This window comes from Lemur catta, chromosome 5 (assembly GCF_020740605.2).
Source record: "Lemur catta isolate mLemCat1 chromosome 5, mLemCat1.pri, whole genome shotgun sequence".
Classification (NCBI taxonomy): Eukaryota; Metazoa; Chordata; class Mammalia; order Primates; family Lemuridae; genus Lemur; species Lemur catta.
Window position 1 is genome coordinate 97317332 of NC_059132.1, and position 24889 is coordinate 97342220.

Consider the following 24889-nt stretch of genomic DNA (forward strand, 5'->3'; position numbering starts at 1 on the left):
GAGACAGGGTCTTGCTATATCACCAGGCTGGTCTTGAACTCCTGGGCTCAAGCAATCCTACTGCCTTCGCCTCCCAAACAGCTAGCTAGGACTACAGGCATGCACCACCACTCCTAACTGAAAGTGGATTCTTGAGATGGAATCTACTCCTGGTGAAGGTGCTGTGAATGTTGTTGAAATGACAACAAAGGACTTAGAATATTCTGAAAACTCAGTTGATAAAGCAACAGCAGGGTTTGAGAGGACTGACTCCAATTTTGAAAGATCTCCTGTGGGTAAAATGCCATCAAACAGCATCACATGCTACAGAGAATCTTTCATGAAAAGAAGAGTCAATCGATGCAGCAAACTTCATTGTTGTCTAATTTTAAGACATAGCCTGCTCAACCTTCAACAACCAGGACCCTGCTCAGTCAGCAGCCATCAACATCAAGGCAAGACCCTCCACCCTCAAAAAGATTAGGACCCACTGAAAGCTCAGATGATCATCAGTGTTTTTCTGCAATAAAGTATTTTTTAAATTAAGGTGTGTACATTGTTTTTTTAAAACATAATGCTACTGCATACTTAACAGACTACTGTATAGTATAAACATAATTTTTATATGCACTGGAAAACCAAAAACTTCACTGACTCACTTGATTACGATATTTGCTTTATTGTGGTGGTCTGGAACCAAACGTGCAAAGTCTCGAGGTACGCCTGTCCAACACTTACTGTGTGCGGGGCAGTGGTCTAAGAGGTTTACATTTCTCAGTTGGACGACTGCAATAACTTCCTAACTGTACTCCCTGCTCCCAGCCTTACATCTTCTAATCCATTACACACCTGCCTGAGCAACCTCATAAAAGCTCAAATTTGATCGTCTTATTCCCCTGATTAAAACCCTCCACTGACTCCTCACATTCTAGAACAACATCAATCTTTCAGTATGACTTACAAGGCCCATCATAATCCAGTCCCTTCCCGGCTGGCTGGCCTTACTTCTTCCCATAACCCTACACTCAAGTCGTTCCAGACTTCTTGCAGTTCCCCAAACATGCCGAACTTGGCACAGCCCCCTTGGCCTTCATGCCCTCACCCGCCCTGTCTGCCTGGCAAACACCTACTTGATTCCCAACACCCTGTCCAGTGGTCACTCCTGTTTGAAGCCTTTTCTGACTTCCCCCACTAGAATTTACTGCTCTCCTTGGTATGATCTCACTGTACCACAGGACACTCCACAAGCAAAGCAGGCAGAACACTTCACTGTCCTTAGTGATTTACGTCCCTTTCTTGTCTTGTCGAACAAAACACATCTTAAAGGACAGGGGCCTTATCTTATTTGACGTTTTAATCCCCAGCTCCCAACACTGTATATGATGATACATGGACACTTTGTGGTTAAAATAATCAATCAATCAATATATTATTTTTATTGCGGTATAACTTCTTTGATCCTGAATAATATTTAAGGTGAGTTACAAAGATACTGACAATATACCAAGACCAAAGAAAGAACTTATAAAAATAGCTTTTAAGTAAGGCGAATTGAAATTAATGGTTGAAAACTGGTGAAGCCAGGAGTGAGATTATTATACTTGCTAGAAGCAGACGACATATTTGACTTTCTCGTAGCCACTAGCAATAGTAAGTTTCCCAGAGGCCACAAGGTAAAAATAAACTGGCTGCTAAGGAGAAGCACAACTGGTTCTGACATAGTTACTAAAGAGAAATTTCCCCCAAGGAACCTCAGAGTGGACAGTATGTAATGAGATAAACAGAAGCCTTAAATGTTTCCTGTAACTAACACAGAGACCAGTTTCACAGAGATGCTTCTCGCAAAATCCCTATAAACTAAAGGCTTACACCAGCACACAATTCAGTAAGGGCATTTTCACTATGACGTGATTCAAATTGGTTCTCACTGATGGTCAGATTAATTATAAGACATATTTAAGTGTTTTTAGTGATACTGTCCTTAACATATTTTGGACCACAGATAACTCTAAGAATCTGATAAAATTTCTATGTAACCTCTCCTCAGAAAAGCAACCTGACACCTAGCATTTTGTACCTATTTTTAAGGGATCATGAAAACCGAAGCATATCCATGGACCCCCAGGTTAAAACTCCCAACATGAAGGAAAGACGCACCGCCTATCCTTGAATCAGACTTCCACAAATATTATTTCCCCCAGGAGGACTCTTAGAAGGTTCTGCTCTCTGTCCTACCTAGAGCAGAACCATGTTCTCTACCTGTCAGCCATGGTGGGTGTTAGGCTCTTTCTTGAACAACGGAGGCAACTAACAGGAATCCTCACCCGCTTCTGCAGGTGCTACCCGCAAGCAAGGCCAAGATTCTCCAGAATTCTACAACAGAAAAGCTCTACAGTTCTACATCATTAAGCACAGCCAAAAATAATTTAAGCATGGAAAATATTCAAAGTAGGTATAACCAAACAGATATCTCAACTGTTTATTTTTTTAAAAATCTCACTAATACACTCAGAGGATATCTAGCTTTGAGTAACGTAACTTCCTGCAGTGCCTTCCAAGAAAAATCAGTTGAGTTGCAAAACATATATGTATTAATACCTAAATGAATTTTCCCACTGTTAAAAGTTGGGTGGAGAGTCTAGCAAAACTCATAACTTTGATTTAGAATAACTAAAGCATGACATTTTAGTGGTAATAAGATAACAGGGTCAGTGGTCTATCAAAAATACTTCTATATCATGATAATAAATCTATATCACCAATTTCCTTTTTTATCTTTTAGATGGAAAACATACTTCTGGTTTATTGAAAGTGATATTAGATCATTAATAAATACATTTTTGATAAGAGATCAGCCTGGAGATAACAAATTCCTGTCCACAGAATCAAAGGTTGAGGAGTATCAGCAAAAGCCATAGACAATATTATATAGTTTCTGACTCAAGGTGTCAGAAAATTAGTATTAAATTTAATAGTGGGGTATAGCAGCAAGGCCATGACTAAGGAGGGTCCACTCCTCATGAAAAATAATGGCCTCGTCCAGGTGTCAGCAAACTCTCTGTGAAAGGCCATACAGTAAATATTTCAGGCTTTGAAAGGTATCTGCCATTCTAGTGTGAAATCAGCCACAGGCAATATCTTAACAAATGAGGGTAGTTGTGTTCCAGTAAAACTTTATTTACAAAACAGGCTGTTGACAGGATTTGGTCCTTGGGCTCTGGCCTAAGAAGCCCAAACATGAAAAACTCTAGACTCTATCCTGCAGAAAATGTACTTCTCTTTCAGAAGGTTGCTATGAGAAATTCAGTAAATATTCCATTGAAATAATACATCAAGCCTATGTATGTCACTGTTCTTCCGTTGTAGTACCCTATTTCCTACTTATTCTGGTATTTTCTTTTCTCAGTATTCTCAAGCCTCTTGCAACTTTTTTCAGGTTCCCATATCAAGCTTACTACTTACGTATAGTTCCAGAGAACACTTTTATTTCCCTTTTTAACATCCATGACAACCACACATCTGCTGGTAACTTGCCTATTCTTTCTGCTTTTATAGACTTCCAACAGCTCCTACATCCGTAAGCTCTGGGAATAATGTGTGTACCAGGGGGTTGAGCCCTTTCAAATCTGTAATGTTCTTCTGAGGAGAGGAGTAACATGATCAGAGCTGCTCTTCAGGAAAGAACAATGTTCAACTACTGAACAACTAGACAGAGTAACTGCATAATAACCCTGGCAAAGAATAATGTCCTTCATTATGGGCCATTTGGGCTGCACTGTGCCCCCCAAAATCTCTATGTTGAAGCTCTAACCCCAGTACCTCAGCATGTGACTATGTTTGGAGATGGGGCCTCTAAAGGTGTAAGTTAAAATGAAGCCTTTAGGGTGGGGCCCTAATCCAATCTGACTGGAGTCTCATAAGAAGAGGAAATCTGGACAGGCAAAGAGACACCAGGGGCACAAACACCATGGAAAGACCATGGGAAGAGGCAGCAAGAGGGTGGCCATCCACAAGCCAAGGAGAGAGGCCTCAGAAGAAACTAAACCTGCCCACACCTTGATCTTGAACTTCCAAGCCTCCAAACTGTGAGAAAATAAATTTCTGTTGTTTCAGCCACCCAGTCTGTGGTATTTTGTTATGGCAGCCCTAGCAAACAAATACAGGTGGGATCGGTTAGAAGGCAGTCGCCATAGTCAGGGTTAGAACTAGACCACCTGCAGCAAGAATGCAGAGTCTGGTATGAGTGTGTAAAGCACCGTGGAACTGAAATGGATAGGGCTTGGGAAGTCAAGTGAGGATCGAAGAAAACAGCAGAGAAGAAATTTATCCCAGGAGATGGGCCTGGTTGTCGAGGGAGATGGTGATACCATTTGAATATGTGGAAGTCAAAAAAGAGGGCAAGTGATTTCAAGGAAAGAGAAGTTTAACTTTAGACATATTATTGGATGTGTCTTGATAGCTCCTTATCTATTTGGTCTTTTTTCCTCACATAGGAGAGACCCAGAACATTATTGATCGATTGACAATCTCACTCAGTGATGAAGATTAAAATAAAATAGACCCAACGACATCTACTTTTTGTCTTTTTTTTTAAATCTTAAACACATGTCCTTAAATAGTGAGCCTGTCTCAAATTTCCTTGAAAGAGCCTAACTATACTTTTAAAAGATCCTTTTTAGTTATTGTCTTTGCATTTCCTGCATGTCCTAACTTATTCTGGATTTTAATCTTCCATACCCTGACTTCAAGGTTCATTCCATTCTTATACAGTCATGGGCCACATAAAAAGGTTTAGGTCAATGATGGACTGCATATAGGAGGGTGGTCCCATAAGATTATAATACCATATTTTAACTGTACCTTTTCTACATTTAGATATGTTTAGATACAAAAATACTTACCATTGTGCTACACGATATGCATGATATGTCACCTATTAATAGGATACATCCTGAGAAATGCATCCCTAGGTGATTTCATCATTGTGTGCACATCATAGTGTATTCACACAAGCCTAGATGATATGGCCTGCTACACACCTAGGCTATATGGTACAAAACCTGTAAGGCTTGTCACTATACTGAATACTGCAGGCAACTGTAACACAATGGTAAGTATCTGGGTATCTAAACATAGAAAAGGTACAATAATAATACGGTATTATAATCTAATGGGACCACCATCATATATGTGGTCCATTGTTGACTGAAATGTCTTATGTGGTGCACTACCATATAGTATTTATCCTTAATTACATCCTACCCTATTTTTGTTTATGCCATTTAAAAGTCTTGAAGTTCTTCAGAAAGCAACTTCTAAATATTAAAGAAAAATTGTTTTATACTGAATCATGACAGAAATATTTGCTAAACAAAGAAGAGTACAACAGACAAAGGGTAAGAGAATCAATGGCAGAGACTTTGGCTTTGCTGGACATGGAAAAGCCTCTGGGAAGAGTTTGAATTATTTTTTTAATCACTATTTCTGCCCAAATTTCTGTTACATCGTCCATGTGGAATTCAGGCCATGAACTTGTATTCTAAACACTAAGAAGTCTAGAATGCATAATTAATTACTAGTTGTCATGAACAAAGATTGTGTATTGAAAAGCCAATAAGAAAAAAACTATTGTCTTATCTATAAAATGAGAATAATGACATCTGCTTCCTAAGTTCATATTCAAGATTAAACATATTATTTGTAAAGCTGGCTTTCAGCATGTTCTCAAGAATTTCATTCATTCAGTCAATAAATACTCAGTAAATATCAAGGTCCGAGGAACACAGTACAGTGGAGAAGGCCAAACAACCGGCCCTTCCTCTACCACTGGGCAGTGGGACCCTGCCTGGTCACTAAGGCAATCTCTCTAGGTATCTGACAGGGCTAGACAGATCCCATGAATACTTCATGGGTTTAATGCCACCCCTCCAGAAAATAATCTGTGCCTCACTTTTACCACTGTTTAACAGCTGAGGGTGTCACTGTAATTAATTTTTTTTCAATCCATCACCTACTGTATATGTCTTCTTTATATGTTAGTACACTCTACTAAAACAGCAAAATTGTTTTCCCAATCTCATTTGGTTATATTCCCATTACTAAGTTATTGAGTTTAAAGTAATATATAAATGTAAATATATAAGAAGAACTTCTAAAACTTAGAAACACACTCAAAATAGAAAATTTCTCTTTTCACTTGATTTTTTTTTACAAATGCCTTACCCCAAAGATAAGGAAATAAGGTTTAATAAATCTTACATTTAAAGATTAAAGATTAAATATAACTTAGAGAAAAGCTCTCCAAACTTTTGTTTCTAGTAAAATGAAAAGTAACAGAAGAGGACCAACAATGCAAAATGCAAGATTATACCACCCCAGAATCAAAATTTCCAAAATCAAAGGGACCTTTTCCTCTTGCGTTCTCATCCAATTCAAGGAGTCACCCAGTCAGTGAGTAAATGACACTTTCCCCTAACACACACACACACACACACACACACACACACACACACACACACACACACCATCTCCAAATGAGCCAAGGCTAGAAGTAGCTATAAGGAGAAAGGTCAAATGACACTTGGCAAAATAAAAAAAAATCTAGGCAACAAAAGTAACATAATAGAAAAAGTAAAAATATATAAGGAAGACATGCAGCAGGTGTTAGATTAAAAGATACATGTCAGGACCAGGCCCAGTGGCTCATGCCTGTAACCTAGCACTCTGGGAGGCCGAGGTGAGAGGATGGCTTGAGCTCAGGAGTTCAAGGACAGCCTGAGCAAGAGCAAGACTCTGTCTCTACTAAAAATAGAAAGAAATTAGCCAAACAACTAAAAATAGCTGGGCATGGTGGCGGGTGCCTGTAGTCCCAGCTACCCAGGAGGCTGAGGCAGGAGGATTGCTTGAACCCAGGAGTTTGAGGTTGCTGTGAGCTAGGCTGATGCCACAGCACTCTAGCCCAGGCAAGAGAGTGAGACTCTGTCTCAAATAAATAAATAAAAGATACATGTCAGGCAGTAGAAAGATTAATTCCATTTCTAATCCAAAATAAGGTCTACAAGACATGTGTTTCAAAAAGTAATTTTTAAAATAGAGGTATTATTTGACCCCTTTACTCTTTTCCATTTCCTATTTATGTAATGACCACCTAATACCCTGTGAATTGTTTTCTATTTGCAAGATGATTCAGCTAAGAAAAGAGTAGAATGAGACTGGTCATTCAGCACTTTCTCCCACCCACCCTTGCAGACATCACATCACAAAGACTATGACTCACTTTGTCATACCATTTCTATCCTTTTAAGAGTTTTACAGATTGTTGTGATGAATACTGGCTCATAAATCTGAATGAATATTAAGATGAAACTATCTGTGCCATTTCATCACAGCCTAAAAGGATACTAACAATGGTACCAGACAGTCTTCAATATTAATTTTTAAAATGATTCACTGGTTTTAGATTTGAGTAAGAGAAAAAGACACAAAGAGACACACACACACACACACACACACACACACACACACACACACACACACACTGAGGTAAGGATTAAAGTGGCTAAATCAAGTATGAATTCCCAGATATGCATTCCTTAGTTCTGGAACTAAGCATTAATATTGGCTAGAAATATTGATATGTTACTTAACAGCTGAAAAGAAAACCTTCCACAATAAAAAGTGATTCCAACAAATGATTATGTTTTACCTTTACTGCCTCCCTTGAATAATGGGAAAGGTGTTTGCAGAAAAGAGCTCCAGTGCTGCTACATTCACGTCCCCATTTTACATGCCTTGTACTATTATTTATGCTTAATTATTTAAAGCATTTGCTCATTTTACAAATATAGATTAAACCTCTTCATGGGCCTCAGGTTGGTCATTCCATCAGCAGCAGAGCCAAAGGGCCCCTGGGATGAGTAATTTCTGCCTCAGACCCTCAGAACAGAACAGAGAGTACAGAACTGCTGGGTAATGTTGTTTGAATCTTTAAAAATAAAATAAAAATTATTCACCAGCTAGAAATTTCCAGTAAAATTGGGAAACATGGAATTGAAACACAACAAGCTATTACAGGAAATTTTTAGCTAGCACACAGGAAAGGAACAATGGGTACGTGCTGATGTGAAAGAGTAAGGTAAGAGGATGGAGGGGACATTCCGGCTCAAGGAAGCAGCCTGCCTGAAGGCTAAGAAGAGAAGGAGGATGTGAATGGAAGGTCAAAAAGGAAATTAAGAGACTTGGCTAATTTATTGGGGTACGTGTTCAATTTAACAAGCATTCTTTGAGTGGCCACTGTGTGTGAAGACGGATACAAAAAATTTCACCCAGTCCTTGCCTACATAGAGCTCACAGTCCCAATGCGACAGACAGACACATAAACAATGAACTACTTCAAAAAACATTAAGTTCTATGTCCAGACTATGTACCGAGTACTACGGGAAAATAGAGACAGAAACCATTAATTCTCCCTGGGAAGTTAGGGGGAAGTTTCACAGAGGAGACTGTTGAGGTGGACCTTAAGATTTTTCCAAAGAAAGGTGAGAATGGGAGGAGGGTGTCAGAGAGGAGTTGGTAAGGAAAAGGAGGATTTTTCAAAAATAAGGATCACAAGAGGAAAGGCCAATCATTGCAACAATGGCTGCATGTCAGAAAGGCTATAGAATCCTCCCCAGAATGCTGGCAGCGTCAGGGGAGGATGGGTGGTAAACAGTGGAAAATAAGACTGAGCAGGGAGATCGTATTTGAGAAGGAAAGCCAGGCAGGTCTGGTTAGTGCTTAAGGTAGGAGGATAGCAAAATATACGTGAAATCGAAAACAGGACAAGATAAATCACTAAGGCTGGGAAACATTTTAAGGAGAGAGAGATACACAGGAATAAGTGGAGAAGGGTATCAAAGACAGCTCAAGGTGTCTAGCTTTTGGAGACCAGAAGAATAATTTTACTACAAGCATAAATTCAGTAGGAAGTGTTGCTTGTTTGAGAAAATGATGTTAAGTTCTGTTTTATGCATGTTAAGTTGAAACTGGTGGTGTGTCTGTCCTTCAAGCAGTGAGACGCAGAGATGGGGAATCAGAACAGAGGCAGAGGCTATAAATGACCTGCTGAAGGAATGCAAGCACACAGAAAGGTGGGTAGAGGGCCAAGAATAGAGCACTGGGGAACTGAAAGCACAAAACCAGAAGAAAGAGAGAGTGGAAGAAAAGATAGCTGGATGGGGGAGAAGAGAAGCAGGTTGCCGCGGTGTAACAAATGCCAAGGAATTCTCAGGAAGTCAGAGGCAGACAATAATGTCACATGTCAGAGTAGGATGACAAGCTGGAAAAGGCACTGTGAGTGAACTGGAAGACTGCTGTGTTCTCATAAAGCATGATTTAAGTAGAATAATCCACAATTCAGAATCCAGAGTTAAAAAGAAAGTTAAAAAAAGAAAAGATGAAGTAGAAGAATAAAATACAGGATTCCAGGATATTATCTACAAAAGAAAGAATGAAAAACAATGCACAACATACCTGAAGAAATTTTATATCACACAGTATATGATAAAAAAATCTCAAATGCTTTTAAAGAAATCAGAATTACTAAAAAAAAAAAGTTCTAAACTTTTATATCCTGAAAAATGATTCCTCTTTCTATAGATTATTCTAAGAAAAGCTAATAGCCAGCCTCCAAGATTTCCAAATGTTTTCTAAATATAACTTTCTTATATAGAATTATCTTCATTAAAAGATATACCACATCCCATCTAAATGTACATATTACTCATCAGGAGAACTATAAACTTTGACCAAGACCAAGGTTATACAGTATATGGCCCATGAGTAGTTATTCCACAGGAAGGCCCATGGAGAATGTTTTCATCATTGGCTGACATTTAGTGAGCATCTCTGACTAAAAGGTACTGACTGAGCTTTTATGATGTTTATTTATATAGAGAAGTCATGGTTCCTACCTTATGGTGCCAGCATCTTCCCAAAGTGCCTGAATTATGAACAAAGAATAATTTCCTCACATAATCTAGCCAGATGATTACTACTCTGTACAAATTTCCTTTTTTCTCAGCTAATTTGATTTGTCACTTAATTACAAATTTTCATTATAAATGAATGTATGGCAATTATAAACTAAACCAGGATCATTCCTTTCAACAGTTCAATTATACCTGGAATATAACATTTAATATCCACACACCTTCTCTTCATTTTTCATTTCCAAAATACCTTGAAATTCTGTGAACCTTTCATTTCACAATTCTATTGGATAATTCAACCTAGAGGTTAAGTTAACTTGGGTAAATCAATAGCCCTTTGAAAATACAAATACACACACATACACACCCATTACAGATTTCTGTGATGAATGAGTAAGCATTAAGGATGCACTGGTCAAGTCAAAAGTTACCTTGCAGGAAGAGTGACAGAAGACAGCTGGAATGAGACATAAGTTAAACACTGAATATTGGCTGTCTGTTGCCTCTAGGCCCTCCAAATTTCTTCACACTAAAAATAAACTAAAGTAGGGGTTTAGAATGAGACTCGTCTGTCTTTTAAGGACCACAGTCTATGGTTCAACGGGGCAGTTCCCCTGGAGTCACCACTTTTCTTGGCATCCTCTTCTAAGTTCCTGTGGCTATAAATAACCTCGCTTAGAGGGTCTCCTTAGCCATAAACTATTAGATGGACAGTATGATAAGAAAAGAGAACATGAGATCTGACTGAACCATGAATACAACAAGGAAACACTGAAAATCATGGTGCCACAAGCACATTTTCTAATGACATACCTAAAGTTCTACATTGACAATCATTATGCCAAATTATTTTGCAATCAACCAAGCATTAACTACTTACGGAGCACTGACAATACACAGGTTAAGTACAAGATCAAACCCCTAATTACAGAGCACAGAAAATGACAAGCTCAAAAACAAAACATAACAAAATACACTTGTTTGGACAGAATATGCTAATGAAGTTAAGATTTATGCCCCGAATGTGCAGATGGGCCTTGCTCCATTTCACGGTCATAGAACCTTAACCCAGGCCAGCCTTCTTACAGATGTGTGCCACAGGACAAAGGGGCCCAAGCGGGGTATTCAGAAAACCAACACACAATGGAATTGGAAAAACAAGCAAAGAATATGACGTGTTTACTTCCATCTTATTGTCCCGGCATCTTGTGGTTTGAAAATAGCAATTCCAATAACGTGAAACCTTAAGTCCCCTTTTTCAACATCACTGATGGTGACTTCTCAGAAACAGTGTGTAGATTAATAGAGCCAATTTTACGCTTATAATGTTTAAAGGATGGTTCTTGTTTTGTTCATTACATCTGTAATTAAACTTTAAAATTATGGCCACCCATGTTTTTCCATAAATCATAAATCAAAATGAGAATACTTAGAACTGGACTGTTACACCATTGACAAAGTCTAATTACATAAGGGCCATTTTATAAACAAAATGAAAGCCCTCAGGGTATGTCATGAGGAGACATTGCCTTTTCTAGGCTGAAGTCACTTGGCATCAAGCTCATTTTAAAAGGCTCCTAAGGTGTGGTAATACCTATGACTCATGAATTGTCCTTTCATTGCTGCACTGATTACATGATTTCCAGAATTAAATGAGCTATTAGATTCCGACTTTGTTTACTGCACACAAATAGCATTATGGTAAACGTTGTGTTTATTAATGCAAGTTAGTGGGATCCACTTCTCAGATATTACCAAAAAGAGATCGGGAGAGGGAATCTAGTATTATTAAATCAGTAGTTCCATTCACGTAAGCGCAGTGGTGAAGAGAAGGAAAGGTGGCTTTGTCCAAAACCCCATCAATACCATCTAAGGCAACTGCGAACTAGTAGGAAATCCTCAGAGGGGCTATCTCAGTACCCTAACATGGACGAAGCCTAACCAAACAGGGGTGCAGAAGGGTGCTGTCTGTGGTTGAATGGAAGAGAGCACGGAGGCCCAGGCAGAGTAGGAATAGAAGGCAAGAAGCCAAGTGGGCAAGAAGCTTGTTCAGGATGACAAGAGAAAATCAACAGGTGAACTCAGGCAATTGGTTACTTTCCCGAACTTCAATATCCTCTTCCATAAAATGAAATCGGTGAACTAGAAGGTCTGAAGCCTCCCTTTGAATTCCACAAGTCCATGTTTTTATGACTGGGGTTGCATGGAACATGTGCAGTGGCAAAGGGCACAGAGGTCAGCCCCACCTGGACCCCATCCCTGTTCCACACCGGAGAGGCAGGTCCCTCAGCCTCCCCAAGTCTCCGCATCCTCTGGAGCCTGGAAGCACAGAAGAGTGGCAGACAGGCAGCTCCCTTCTGGGAGAAACCCACAAGCAGATCCAACACTTCTACCTTCATTTTTTTTCCTAAATAAGAGCATCTGGAATAAATTTAATGCTAAAATGTACATAAGAAGCATACATTTCACTTACTACACTCCACCACATGCTGTACGTGCTGCTCAGGATAAAATGTTCTTTCTTCTGAAAGTTTTTACATGCTTCACTACTTTAGGGTATATATACTTAGCAGTATGCATTCCCGTGGACATTGGCAGAGGTCTGCCAAAATGTCCAGGATGCCAAAAGGAAGGCGGGTGTGCAGCGCACATGCTGGAGAAGCAGAGACTCTGTAACCACTTATAACATCTTGCTTTGATCAAGACTCTCATGTCAAATGAAGATTATTCCAGGACTACGAGAAAAGTGCCAGAAAAGGGCCCTGTAGAGTGAAAACTCAAGAGAATACCCAAGTGTGAAGCAAAACCGACCTTCAGCAACACTGAAAAGTTGGAAACATTTATGTTCAGTCTTTTTCTCTTGCCTCTCCTTACAGTTTTTGCCTGCCCCACAGCTACCCCCTTCTCCTCCCTCTACACCTAACTGGGGCCTCTCCAATGACATCACAGTCTCCAAAGGATCCCTCCCCCAAACTCCAGTCCTTCAACTCTTCAAACAGGTCTTGATATCTGAGCCATAATCTGGCAGGAAACTGGAGGTACCATTAACTCTGCTTTTATTTCTCCATGCTTGCCGGTCAATTTTGTTTTGGGGAATGGGGTGTGTGGTTGAGAGGATATATTATCATGTAAAGTCTATATATTCATTTTTTTCTCCTATCTTTCCCATCAGTCTCCTGGTTTAGTCAACTATCAGTATACATTTGACATATAAGAAAATATTTACTGTGCTTAAACTTACGTCCAGGTTGAGCTACATAGAAGTGGACTAAATTTGTCATTTTTTAGGTTTGTATTCTTGTCAGTCTATTGCTTGGTAAAAGATATCCTTTAAAAAAATAGTAATCTCCACAAATCTGGATGAGTTACTCTACTTTTCACTTTTTTTTTTTTTTGAGACAGGGTCTTGCTATGTTGCCCAGACTGGTCTCAAACTCAAGCAATCCTTCTGTCTTAGTCTGGGACTACCACTGTGCCCAACTTTTACTGTTCACTCTTAATATCCTGTCTTTAGCTAGTCATAAAGTTGGCAGTGTTAACCTTAGCACTGATGACATTTGGGGTCAGAAAAATTGTTGTTAGGGGTGCTATGCTGTGCCTTGTAGGATGTTTAGCAGCATCCTTGGTCTCTACCCACTAGATGCCACTAGCACCCTCCCAGGTTATGACAACCAAAAACGTCTCCTGGCATGGTCCCCTTGGGGGCAAAATCACCCCCATTTGAGAACCACTGAATTAAAGTAAGATTACAAAAATTAAAATACAACCCACAGTGGGGTCGAAAAAATTAACAGCTTTTTCCGTGGGTGGTAAATGTGGTACGCAATTCAGAATTTTCCCCACTGGCTAGTCTCTGTGTAGTCTTATTCTAAGGCAAATAGAGTATCAAGAGCTTCAAAGAAAAAGTGATTCAGCAACTAACAGAGTCCGAAAAAGACTATTAAGGGAAGCCCCAAATATGAACCTAATCTGGAGGAGTGTTCTCTGGTCATAAAACATGCTTTTTTATTAACAGTTTTTGATACCAGAAAAGAACAAAACTAATTGGGACATATATGCACCTTCCCCTAATCGGCTGAGCTAGCCTAGTAGACAACCCAGAACAAACTTCAATCACAAAGATGATTTTGTGAAATCTACTCATTACCAGAATAGAGAACTAGCATTAACCCATATAATAGGTTACAAGCATCTTTTCAGCTTTATTGGATAAAGTGATTGATACATTTTTAAATTATGGCAGGCCTGAAAAAATTAAAGATTTACATCTTTTGCTGGTTGCTATTTTGGAAGCAATAAAGACACAGCTAATATAAAAGTCATTTCCCATCCCTCTATCTACTCATGCTTGGTTGTAGAGCTTTCTCCTCTTCCCCCAGAGTGAATGACGGTCCGTTAGCATCCTTAGACAAAGACAGATTAGCTCCCTAAAACAAAGACAGAACTACTGGGAAGTGGAGCTCTGAACCCCTGCAGGTCTTTTCTCAGATTCTCACCTAGATTCCATAAAGGAAGGAATGCCAGAATACACCAATTTTAAAACATATGTTTACCTACACTTCCAGAACGAAAGCTTAAAATATATTCTGGTCCTGTCTTTCTCACTTCAAATTCCATCGGTGTTGTAAATCAGCCCATCTAATGTCCTTTTCGTTCCTCTTTTCTCTAGGCCAGTAGTTCTCTAAGTGTGGTCCCCAGATCAGCACCACTTGGCAACATGTTAGAAAATGCGAATTTTCAGCCCCCACTCCAGACTTAGGGAACCATAAACTCTGGGGGATAGGATCCAGCAATCTGTGTTATAACAGACCTTCCAGGTGATTCTGACGCACCTCTAAAGTTTGAGAACCACTGATTTAGGCCAATGTTATTTCTAGAACCACAAACGTTTTGGTTTTTTTTTTTTTTTTTTTTTTTTTTTACAGAAAGCAAAACTGTAATTCTCATTTCTTCCTCAAACTTGGTGCAAGGTAGATATTATTTACACGTTTAAGGATGAAGAAACCAGCTCTGGAGTTAAGCGTCGCTCAAGGTCCCACAGCTAATAACTTCAGGTGGAAGATTAAGGTTTCTGCGCTACTTTTTACCATGAAACAAAAGTCTGTCACACTTTATTAACAAAGTCTGGGCTTTTTTTGGTTTCTGTTTGTTTTTGCTCTTTCAGCTTTAGTCAATTCGGAAAAAAATAGAATTTTTTCTATATTTTTGGGTGAGAGTAGTGTGCCACACGCCTCGGGTGCTACCGAGTGGGAATTTAAGGGCAGGGCTCTGGAAAGTTAGTTTTCCAGTAAAGAGCGTTTCATTGTGCTGCGGTCCCTCGCGTCTTTGTCCCGGGGACAGCACGCAGGGGACAGCTGCGGTCGGAACCCGTCGCGGGGCATCCCCGACGCGACAGGTTGCCTGCGCCAGGGAAGCCCGCCGCCCCTGCGGCTCGGGCCGGGCTGGCTCCCGGGGGACCTGGCACAGCCGGAGACGGGGGGACGTCCAAGCCGCCACCGCGGCTCCGGGGAGGAGGGGGCGAGCGGCGAACCCGAAACCGCCGCGGGCCGCGCGGACAGAAACCACACGAACCACCAGGGCGGTGGAGGGGAGCAAGGCGCGCGGGGGCTGGAAGGGCGGGCGGCACTCACTGTGAGGGTCGCTCTTCTCCCGGACCCCGTCCACTCGGCCGTCGGGGTGGATGCGCAGGAAGAAGCCTCCGTTTTTGCAGTACAGCCGCTTGGGGTCCTTGAAGTGGCCGGGCGGGAAGGCGCTGCTGCCGCCGTCCTCGGGCAGGGCGGGCAGCGTGGTGATGCTCCCGGCTGCCATGGGCCCTCCGGGGCCCCGCCGGGGCCCGCGAGCCGCGGCAGCCGCGCGGGGAGCCGCCGCCCCCCGGCCCCGGCCCCGGCCTCCGAGCCGCTCCGGGCCCCGGCCCCGGCCCCGGCCCCCCAGCCTCCCGCCCGGCAGCGCGCGGCCCCGCCCGCGGGCCCCCAGCCTCGCGCCGCTCGGCCGCCGCCCTCTCCGCCGGCCCTAGCGCGCGGCAGCCCGGCGCCCGGGGGCCGGCTGTAGCGCAGGGTGTCGCCGCCGCCGCCGCTCCCGGGAGAGCCGCCTCCCGCGCCGCGGCGCCCGGATCCGGCTGCAACCGCGGGCACCGCGTCCGCCGCTCTGGCACCGGCCGGGCCGCGGCGTCACATCTCCTGCATCTCCACCCCCGACACCCACCACCCCCCCCGGGCCCCCAGCTCTCCTCCCTCCCCGCGCACCGCCCCCTACTCGCTTGGGCCCTTCGGCCGCAGCACGCAAGCGCGCGACAGCAGCCCCGGGGGGAGCCCGACCTCAGCCCGGGGCGGGGCAGGTGCGGGGGGCGCGCCGGGAGGCCGCGGCCCAGACCCGGTGGCTCGACGCCCCCTTTCTCCCCAGAAGTCGCCCCCGCCTGAGCCGGGGCCACCCAAACTACGTTTAGTCTTTCTCCACACTGCGGAGCTTTTCCCGTGCAACCAGCCCTGAATCAACTTCTAAAAGTTTAATGCAACTTTCTCTCCCATTCTTTTTCCTTGCCAGAATTTCAAAGCGGAGAAGCTGTTTCCACCCCCGAAATAGAGGAGTCAGAAGCCAGGAAGGATTCTGTGTCGGAATAGGCTTTAAAAATCTCTGTTCACCAAAAGACAAGGGGTACGCGTGGGACATAAACTGTTAAAATTAAAGGATAGAGGCTGAAGCAGTCTACCAACAAAAGGAGAGAAAGAGGCCAGAGAAGGGGAGCGGGTTGGGTTGCTAAGAGGAAAAGGTTTCCTTTCACTGATCTAACTTGAATTGGACAACGTGGAGAGATGAGGCTGGGCCTGGAAGCCTTATCTTAAAAGAAGCGTATTTATATTTTAACTCGGAGCCAGCATTGCCCTATCTAAATTGTTACGCATTTCTTGGAGGGAGAGAGTAACTTTCTGGAAATCCCCAACTATAAAATTGAAGTTAATTGCATTTTGGTAATTTTCAGTAGAATCTAACAGGTGCTACAAATGATTAGGAAAATATCCGTCCAGAAAACTTGCATATATTGAGTGCCTACTCTGTGCAAAGCATTAGTCGGTGCCGTGGGGGATGCCAAATCAGGCAGTCTCTATTCACAGTAGGGCAGGTAAGATGGGGAGCAGGGATAACCCAAATACCAGTAGAAAATAGTAAGCCCATGGAAGAATAAGATTCAACGCTGTGACATTTCAGACATGGGGTAACTCAGCTCAGGGAGACACAGGAGATTTGGGGAAGCGTCCAGAAGGAGGTGCAAATACAGAAGTTCCTCTTTGTATTAATAGGAACATGTTTCCTTTCAAAAGGTCATGGGTTGAGTGCATTTGTTCTTAAGTATCCACGAAAGCCCTAACACCTGATGCATTTCTAGGACGTTAAATAGGGAGTGTGAGTAAATTCTTTGAAGCTTTAAAACCAGGCATATTCTTCCTTCTCTAGGCTCCGTACTTGTTTTGTGGAGGAGGGAAAAATATATTTTGCTCAACCATCACTAGGTTCATGGTTGAGGTCCCTATAACAAAAGGCAGATTAAACAAGAAAAAAAACCATACTAATTTATTTATGTAAGTTTAACACGACACAGGAGTTTTCAGAAATGAAGACACAAAGTAACAGGGAAACCTGTGTATTTTTTAGGTTAGGTTTGATGAAGTTGATGATCATAGAGACTGGACAAAGGTGTGTGATCTAATGGTCATAAACTGGGGGAACTTAGCAAGGTCTGTTTGTTCAGATTCTTCTCTGTGTCCCTATGTCTTCAGAGATAAGAATGTTCCTTTCTTCCAGGTTTAGGGAAGGGACCTCTGGAATGAGAGTTTTATGATCTGTCTCAGGAGAAGATCCAGGGAAAGTGAGAGTAATCTTGCTTCTGCTGTTTTCTCAAATGCCAAGGTGCCATATTTTGGGGTAGCATGTCCTGAACCCTATCAGTTCTCTAACATCTCTCTCTTCATTGAAAATCCATCTGTTGAGACAAATAGCTCCCTTCCAGGTGATCTCTGTAGGTGTCCTAGGGAGTGCTTAGCACTACTGTAGCACTCACGTGAACTGTGTTGTAGAACCCAAGAGCAAGGAGATAAAATCTAAGTCATGATATTTTCAAACAACGGCATCCAGAATATATACTAGGTATATATCCAAGAGAATTTAAAACATATGTTCACACAAAAATACATACACCAATATTCATAATAGCATTATTCATAATAACCAAAAAATGGAAACAAGCCAAACGTCCATAAACTGACGAGTGGATAAACAAATGTCTATCTATATAATGGATGGAATGTTATTTGGCAATAAAAAGAAATGAAGTACTGATACATGTTACAATACGGTCGAACCTTGAAAACATCACGCTCAGTGGAAGAAGCCAGACAGCAAAGGCCACATATTTGTATGAGATGCCCAGGATAGGCAAATCTATAGAGCCAGAAAGCAGCTTAGTGGTTGCCAGGGGCTGGGGAGAGGGAATTGGAGAGTGACTGCTAATGAGTATGGAATTTCTTTTTGGGTTGGTGAAAGAGTGGTATTAGATAGTTGTGATGTTTGCACAACTTTGTGAACTGAAAAAAAGCATTGAATTGTACACTTTAAAATGGTGAATTTCGTGGTTTGTAAATTCTTTCATCAAAAAAACAAAGAAAAAAATAAATGTCAAAAAAATGAGATTTTTCTTCCATAAAGTTGGGAGAAAATAAAAGACATAGTATTATCTTGTGTTGCTAAGGATGAGGTCAACAAAAGACCTCATGAACTGCCAGAGGGAGGCTAAATTATTAAACATTATAGCATTTTGGGAGGACAGATTAAAAGAGTACAAGTCTGGCTGGGCGCGGTGGCTCACATCTGGGAGGCCGAGGCAGAAGAATCACTGGAGGTCAGGATTTCGAAACCAGCCTGACCAAGAGTGAGACCCCATCTCTACCAAAAATAGAAAAAAAAATAACCAGGGGTGGTGGTGCATGCCTGTAGTCCTAGCTACTGGGAAGGCTGAGGCAGGAGAATTGCTTGAGCCCAGGAGTTTGAGGTTGCAGCGAGCTGTGATGATGCCACTGCACTCTAGCCCGGGTGACAGAACAAGACTCTGTCTCAAAAAATAAAAATTAAAATAAAAAAGCTAATCTTCTAAATAAATAAAGAGATCTTAAATATTGTTGAGAAAAGACCCATGGGCAAAGCAATATGAACAAATAGTTCATAGAAAAAGAAATATAAATGGATTTTGAACATATGAGTACAAGAAAATACAAATTAAACCTAGAATGAGATCTATTGTTCTTCTAGTCAGATGGGCACAGTCAAAAAGTTTAATAAATATAGCATTACAAAATATGAAGAAATAGGTACTCTCACTGTTGGTGGGAGGTCAAATTGGCAGTAGCTTTCAATATTTGAGATAAGTATACCTGTAGATCCAGACATTTCCTTTCTAGAAATGTATCCTACAGACATATTCACACATGCACACAAAGATGTGTCTCAACTCTGTTTGTGGTCGCAAAAGACTGGAAATAAACAATATAAATGGTTATCAATAGGGGCTTATAAAAAGAAATTATAGTAGACTCTCATTCATTTAATAAATATTTATTCAGAACCTATCATTACCAGATATAGCTCTATAATGAAGTTTAAAAATGAAGTGTATTTATATGGTATGGCTATGGAATGATGTCCAAGATATACTGAAAAAGTGGAAAACAAGTGAAAAATATAAGATAGGCTGCAATATGCATAATATGCTTCCATTTTTGGAGGGGAAACACATGCACATATACCGTCCATATGCTTGCACAGACATAGAATATTTGAGGAATATCTGCCTCCAGGGAGAAGAACTGGGGACTTCTCTGGTCTGCAGCCAAAGGAAGACTTCTCACTGTACTGTTTTTGTACTACTTGATTTTTTTCACCACATACAAGTATTATTTTTCTACTTATTTTAAAAATCACGTAGTGAAAAAAATATGTAAAAATTTGATAAGAAATGCCTCAAGAAAAAAGAAAGAGTGCTTTTTTTCATTTTAGGGGTTGGTCTAGAGGCACTCAGAGTGGTTCAGCATTTGACATACTGTCCTAGGTAGGTTTCCTTACAGTGCAGTCTCTAACAAAACTAGGCTGTCCTGAACCCTGGTAACAGAACTGTTTACCTTTACCCCAAGGAGTTTGAGAAAGCACCCAAACCAGCATGTAGTTTGTGCCCAGGCTGATTTCAAGGGAGTTGCACTATGCAACCTGAAGTTCTTATGAGGTTGTCTAAAATGTAAAAAACAAACAAGCAAACAAACAAAAAAACCATGTCAGCAGAACCTATGGTGGTTCCGTGTGTGTTAAATGTGTCAGTGACTGGATCGAGCTTTCCTTATCGAGGAGCAGAATTGTGAAAGTGTTGAAGGCACGGCAGAGTCAGAAAGCTAAACTAAAAAAATCAAGCTTTTATGAGTAATAGGCAACATTGCAAAAAAAAAAAGAAAACTGAAGAAGAAAAAGAAAGAACAAAGGAAGGAGGGAGAGAGAGAGGTAGAAAGAAAATGGAAGGAATGGAGGAAGGGAGGCAAGAAGGAAAGAAGGAAGAAGAGAAAGTAAATGTAGAGGGTTCAGAAAGTAAAGATGCCAGGTGTCATGTCTGGCTATATCCTGTGGAGCATATTAATAAAATATCTTTGTTAAAAAATTAAAGTATTACAGAGAATGGTGACAATATCCTTTGGATTCCACCCCCAAATCCTGTCACTTCTCTTCTCCTCAGATGAAACCATTTTTCTAGTTTGGTGTGTAGCATTTCAGATTTCTTTGTGCATTCGTATACATATATGTACCCGTGGAGAAGAAAAAGTATTGTTTTGTGTGGCTATGTGTGTTTCTACACATAAATGGTATCATATTGTCCTTATCTTTCAGCAATTTGCATTTCACTCAATATATATCTTAGAAGTTTTTCTACGTTAGTTAAGTATGGATCTACCTTGTTCATTTTAACTGCTGCAGAGTATTCCAGAATATAGGATATCCATACTACTTAACCATTCCCGGACTGATGTACATGCAGGTTATACACATCTTTGCAGTGACCATCTTTGTACTTGCCTCCATGTGCATATATTCAAGTTATTCTTCAGAGTTTTTACTCAGTAATGGATTCACTGGGCCTCTGCATGTTCAATTTTAAGAGACTTTGCCACAGGAGGGAGGGGGTGGAGGGGAACGGCAAAAACCTACCTAACGGGTACAATGAACACTATTTGGGTGATGGGCACACTTATAGCCATGACTCAAGCGTTACAAAGCAATCCATGTAACCAAAATCATTTGTACCCCCTTAATATTATTATTTTGAAATTTTAAAAAAACTAAATGGATAGAAAAGTTGAAAAAAATGATGAAGGTTATTAAAGGTTTATAAAAATCTTACCTTATTATCAAATTGATTAAAATTAGATGGATTTGTTTATATGATTTTTTAAAATTAGCTTTATCATTAATAATACACTAATGCAAAGGTAAAATTTGGTTTTCTCTTTTGAACAAGATTTTCTTGTAATATTAATAGAAATAGCAAAAGACTTTTTTTCACCTTTTGAATAAACTGCAAAAAGGAGGGGGAAAGAGAAAAACAGATTCAGTCTGCCTCTTTATTAGCTTGTCTTTCAGTTTGTCTATATTAGGTCTTCTGATTGTTTGGGAAACTGAGTCTCCTCCCAATCAAAGATTAAGGTTTTTGCTCTTTAAAAATCTTCAAATTATCAGTTTGGCTAAATGACTAACTATAATTTTATAGTAATCTATGATATTGTTTTATGACAACAAGTGTTTTATAATAGCAAGTGTTTTAAGCCTTTGATATTTGACAAACTTTCCAAAATCAAAATTCTAAATCCAATCTTTTCAACCTGAAACTAGCTTTTTAAATATTAGAGCCAATGAACGTCTAAGAGAGACATATTAGGCTTATTTGGTATGTTAAAACCATAGAACAAGCATTGTCAAATGTGAAATGGTGTTTAACTTTCTTTGGGTTATATTTGTATAAATATGTTATTAATAGCTCCAATATTATATGAGATTCCTAAAATTCTGATATGTCTTGGTGTATGTTATCTGTAATAAATATGACTATTATGCTAAAAAAGACATTGCCCAATTCACCTCCAAATTGGCTTTACTGAGTTATAGTCCCACCAACAGCATTCACACCTTCACAGAGGTATCATTCTTACCAAAATGTTAGCATCATAAACCTGAGGATGCTAATTAGTAGGATAGATAACAAAATTAAAATTTAAAAGCTTTTCTAACAAGTTGGAAGTTTAAGATAAAATTTGTAATGTAGAGACAAGTAAAGCCCTTTATCTAAGTTTTTTTAAAAAATAATCAAATTGGCAAATATAGCATGGCAGAAACTTGCTTGGAAGAAAAGTCACATAGAAATCACATGGTGAGTAGAAGCCAACAGGGTAAAGTAATTGCCAAACAAGCTAACATAATTGGGCTTCATGAATACATGTTTAGTGACCAGCTGATACAAGGTTACCATTCTTCTGAACAGATTATATCTGGAACATTCTCAGCTTAAGGGGACATGGACAAGATAGATGGTTTTCAAGAGAGAGCAACAATGATTATCATAATCATGTATTGTGGTAATTGTTCAAATTCCCATGTATCATCAGATTATTTTATTCAAAGACTAAGAGTCTATTATAGCAAAAAGTTACAGAGACATTTTCCCTTCAGATCTCCAAAGAGAGTATCCACTTATAGACTCTTCCTTTATTAGCCTTTCTAGATACAGGAGAATTGACCACCACAGGGTTCTTTAATCTGTACAGCTCTAAGATTCCTTATATTTCCTTGGAAATACTTCCATTTTCCCAGAAATGTTCCCAAACATCAGTAGCTTTAACCTGACCACATACGGTCAAACAGCAATGCACACCAGATTCAGAATATTATAAACTGCAGCTCACCAGAAGTGGCTGATTATAGCCAGTGTTTGTTTGTGTTCAGAGGAGAGAACGGAATTTTTTTTTCTTTCATCATTGAGGAAGCATTAGCTTTGTCTGTAGTCCAAGTTTACTATACCCTCCGCCAAAACTATGACTTTGTTTGTAACTCTCCAGCCAATGACCTCAAGTCTGACCTACAGCAATCACCCTCTGGGATGGAAAAGGTCATTTAAACACCTCAGCCTCTAGTCATTAGGAGAATACGAAATTTCGTCTCAACTTAGTGTTCCTAAGGTTGAGGTCTTTTCACAAGTAACTCAGATGGAATGAGTAGCGATTTTTAAAAAATTGGAGTGGGATTTGGCTAGACTTGAAAATTTCAAATGTTTTCACAATATTATTAAAATATTTCTATGATAGGAAAATGCATTTCATTAATTTAACTGTCCAAAACAATACACTGTATGAAAAGCTAATGTTTTGACCAGTAGTTTACTAATAGAATAATGAAGTTACAGTAAACATTCAATTTAGAATCCACTGGAATTCAAAACGGCTGAGCTAAAGTTAATGTTTTTATTATCCATGTAAGAGGCAAAACAAATTGATAGGAAAAAAATTTTGACTACTATAAAGACAACTATTTTAAAGCTTTAGCATTAAACATATATATGAACAGAAAAGAGTATTGATTTCTAATTTTTTTTATTTACTTATCTGGAAATCTCTCTACCTTACATGTCTACTTTGAAAAATAATTTGAGGTAACTTGCTACTCAAAGACATAAAGCAGAGTTTTAAAAATTAAAAATGAGGAGCACAGATCACTCAAGAGGACAGAACTAATTGTACCAGGAGCCAGATCTTGACCTTGATTGATCACTAAATTTAGCTCTAATCTTTCTGTTAGACAAGGTAATCAGGGAAATAAGGTGTATTCTAAACTTTGTGCTGTTGGTTAAAAGCTCACTGGAAAGTAAACTCTTTTCTAGCATCAATTCTCTTATAAACCCATTGAGCAGCTCCTTAAAAAAGGAGCAGTAATATAAGGGCAAATGCCTTGATTTGTAATTTTGCAAAAGCTTAAGGAAATGTTCATCATGTTGTCTTAATAAAAGCAAGGTTTCCACATTCAATCATAATTTTGTAACAGCATTTCTGCAGGGGATTAAAGTAACGCATTTCAAGAGCATTGCATTCTGTTGATCTATTTAAGACAACCACAGATTTTAGATAATTTAGAAGAATATTTGAATAATATGTTCCTTAAGTCCTCTCTCTCAAAGAACAGTTACCTCGTGTCCAATTATAATATATAGTTGTTATTGTTATTTTTTATACCTTTAAGAATGTTCATGAAGATAAAGAAAAAAGAAAATATTACTATAATATCCCCAGCCAAAAATTATCATTGGGACATTTTGCTGGCCAATCCTTCATAGATAGATGGATGAATAGAGAGAGATACATAGATACAGAGCTTTTGTTTTTATAAAATTGGTTCATACCGAACACACTGTATTATAAACTTATTTTCCATTTATCAATATATTATAAACATTTCTATGTGTCATTAAGTATTTTTATAACTTTATTCTTAATGTCATATTATTTCATTGCATGGATATACCATAGTTTATTTAATGCACTGTCTGTGGATATGTAGGTAATTCCAAATTTTTCATTTTATCTTACTGCTTAATTCTGATTACTTTCTTAGGGTTAATTCCTTGCTCTTATGTCCCTTTGATCTCCCTTTCACAGAACTCATTGTACTTGTAATTAGTTACATGATACCTATACACTGATAAAGTTTAATTACTAGGCTTTGATATAGAAGACACTCAATAAATACTTTTGATTAAACAAATGAATGTTTTAGGACTTTCTGGTACATTTTTATCAAGTCGGTCTGAAGAAGTTGTGTCAACTTAAACCTTTCTGAAAGCATCTTGAGAGTCTCTCTTTCTCCACATTCTCTT

General features: G+C 39.8%; 1 protein-coding gene across 1 annotated transcript in view; it reads right to left on the reverse strand.

Annotated features, from left to right (window-relative positions):
- FGF2 (fibroblast growth factor 2) overlaps positions 1-24889 on the reverse strand; it is a 77502-nt gene that overhangs the window by 37409 nt on the left and 15204 nt on the right. Inside the window, 1 exon segment of the mRNA XM_045552640.1 lies at positions 15579-16211. Coding sequence (XP_045408596.1) covers positions 15579-16211 — 633 coding nt within the window.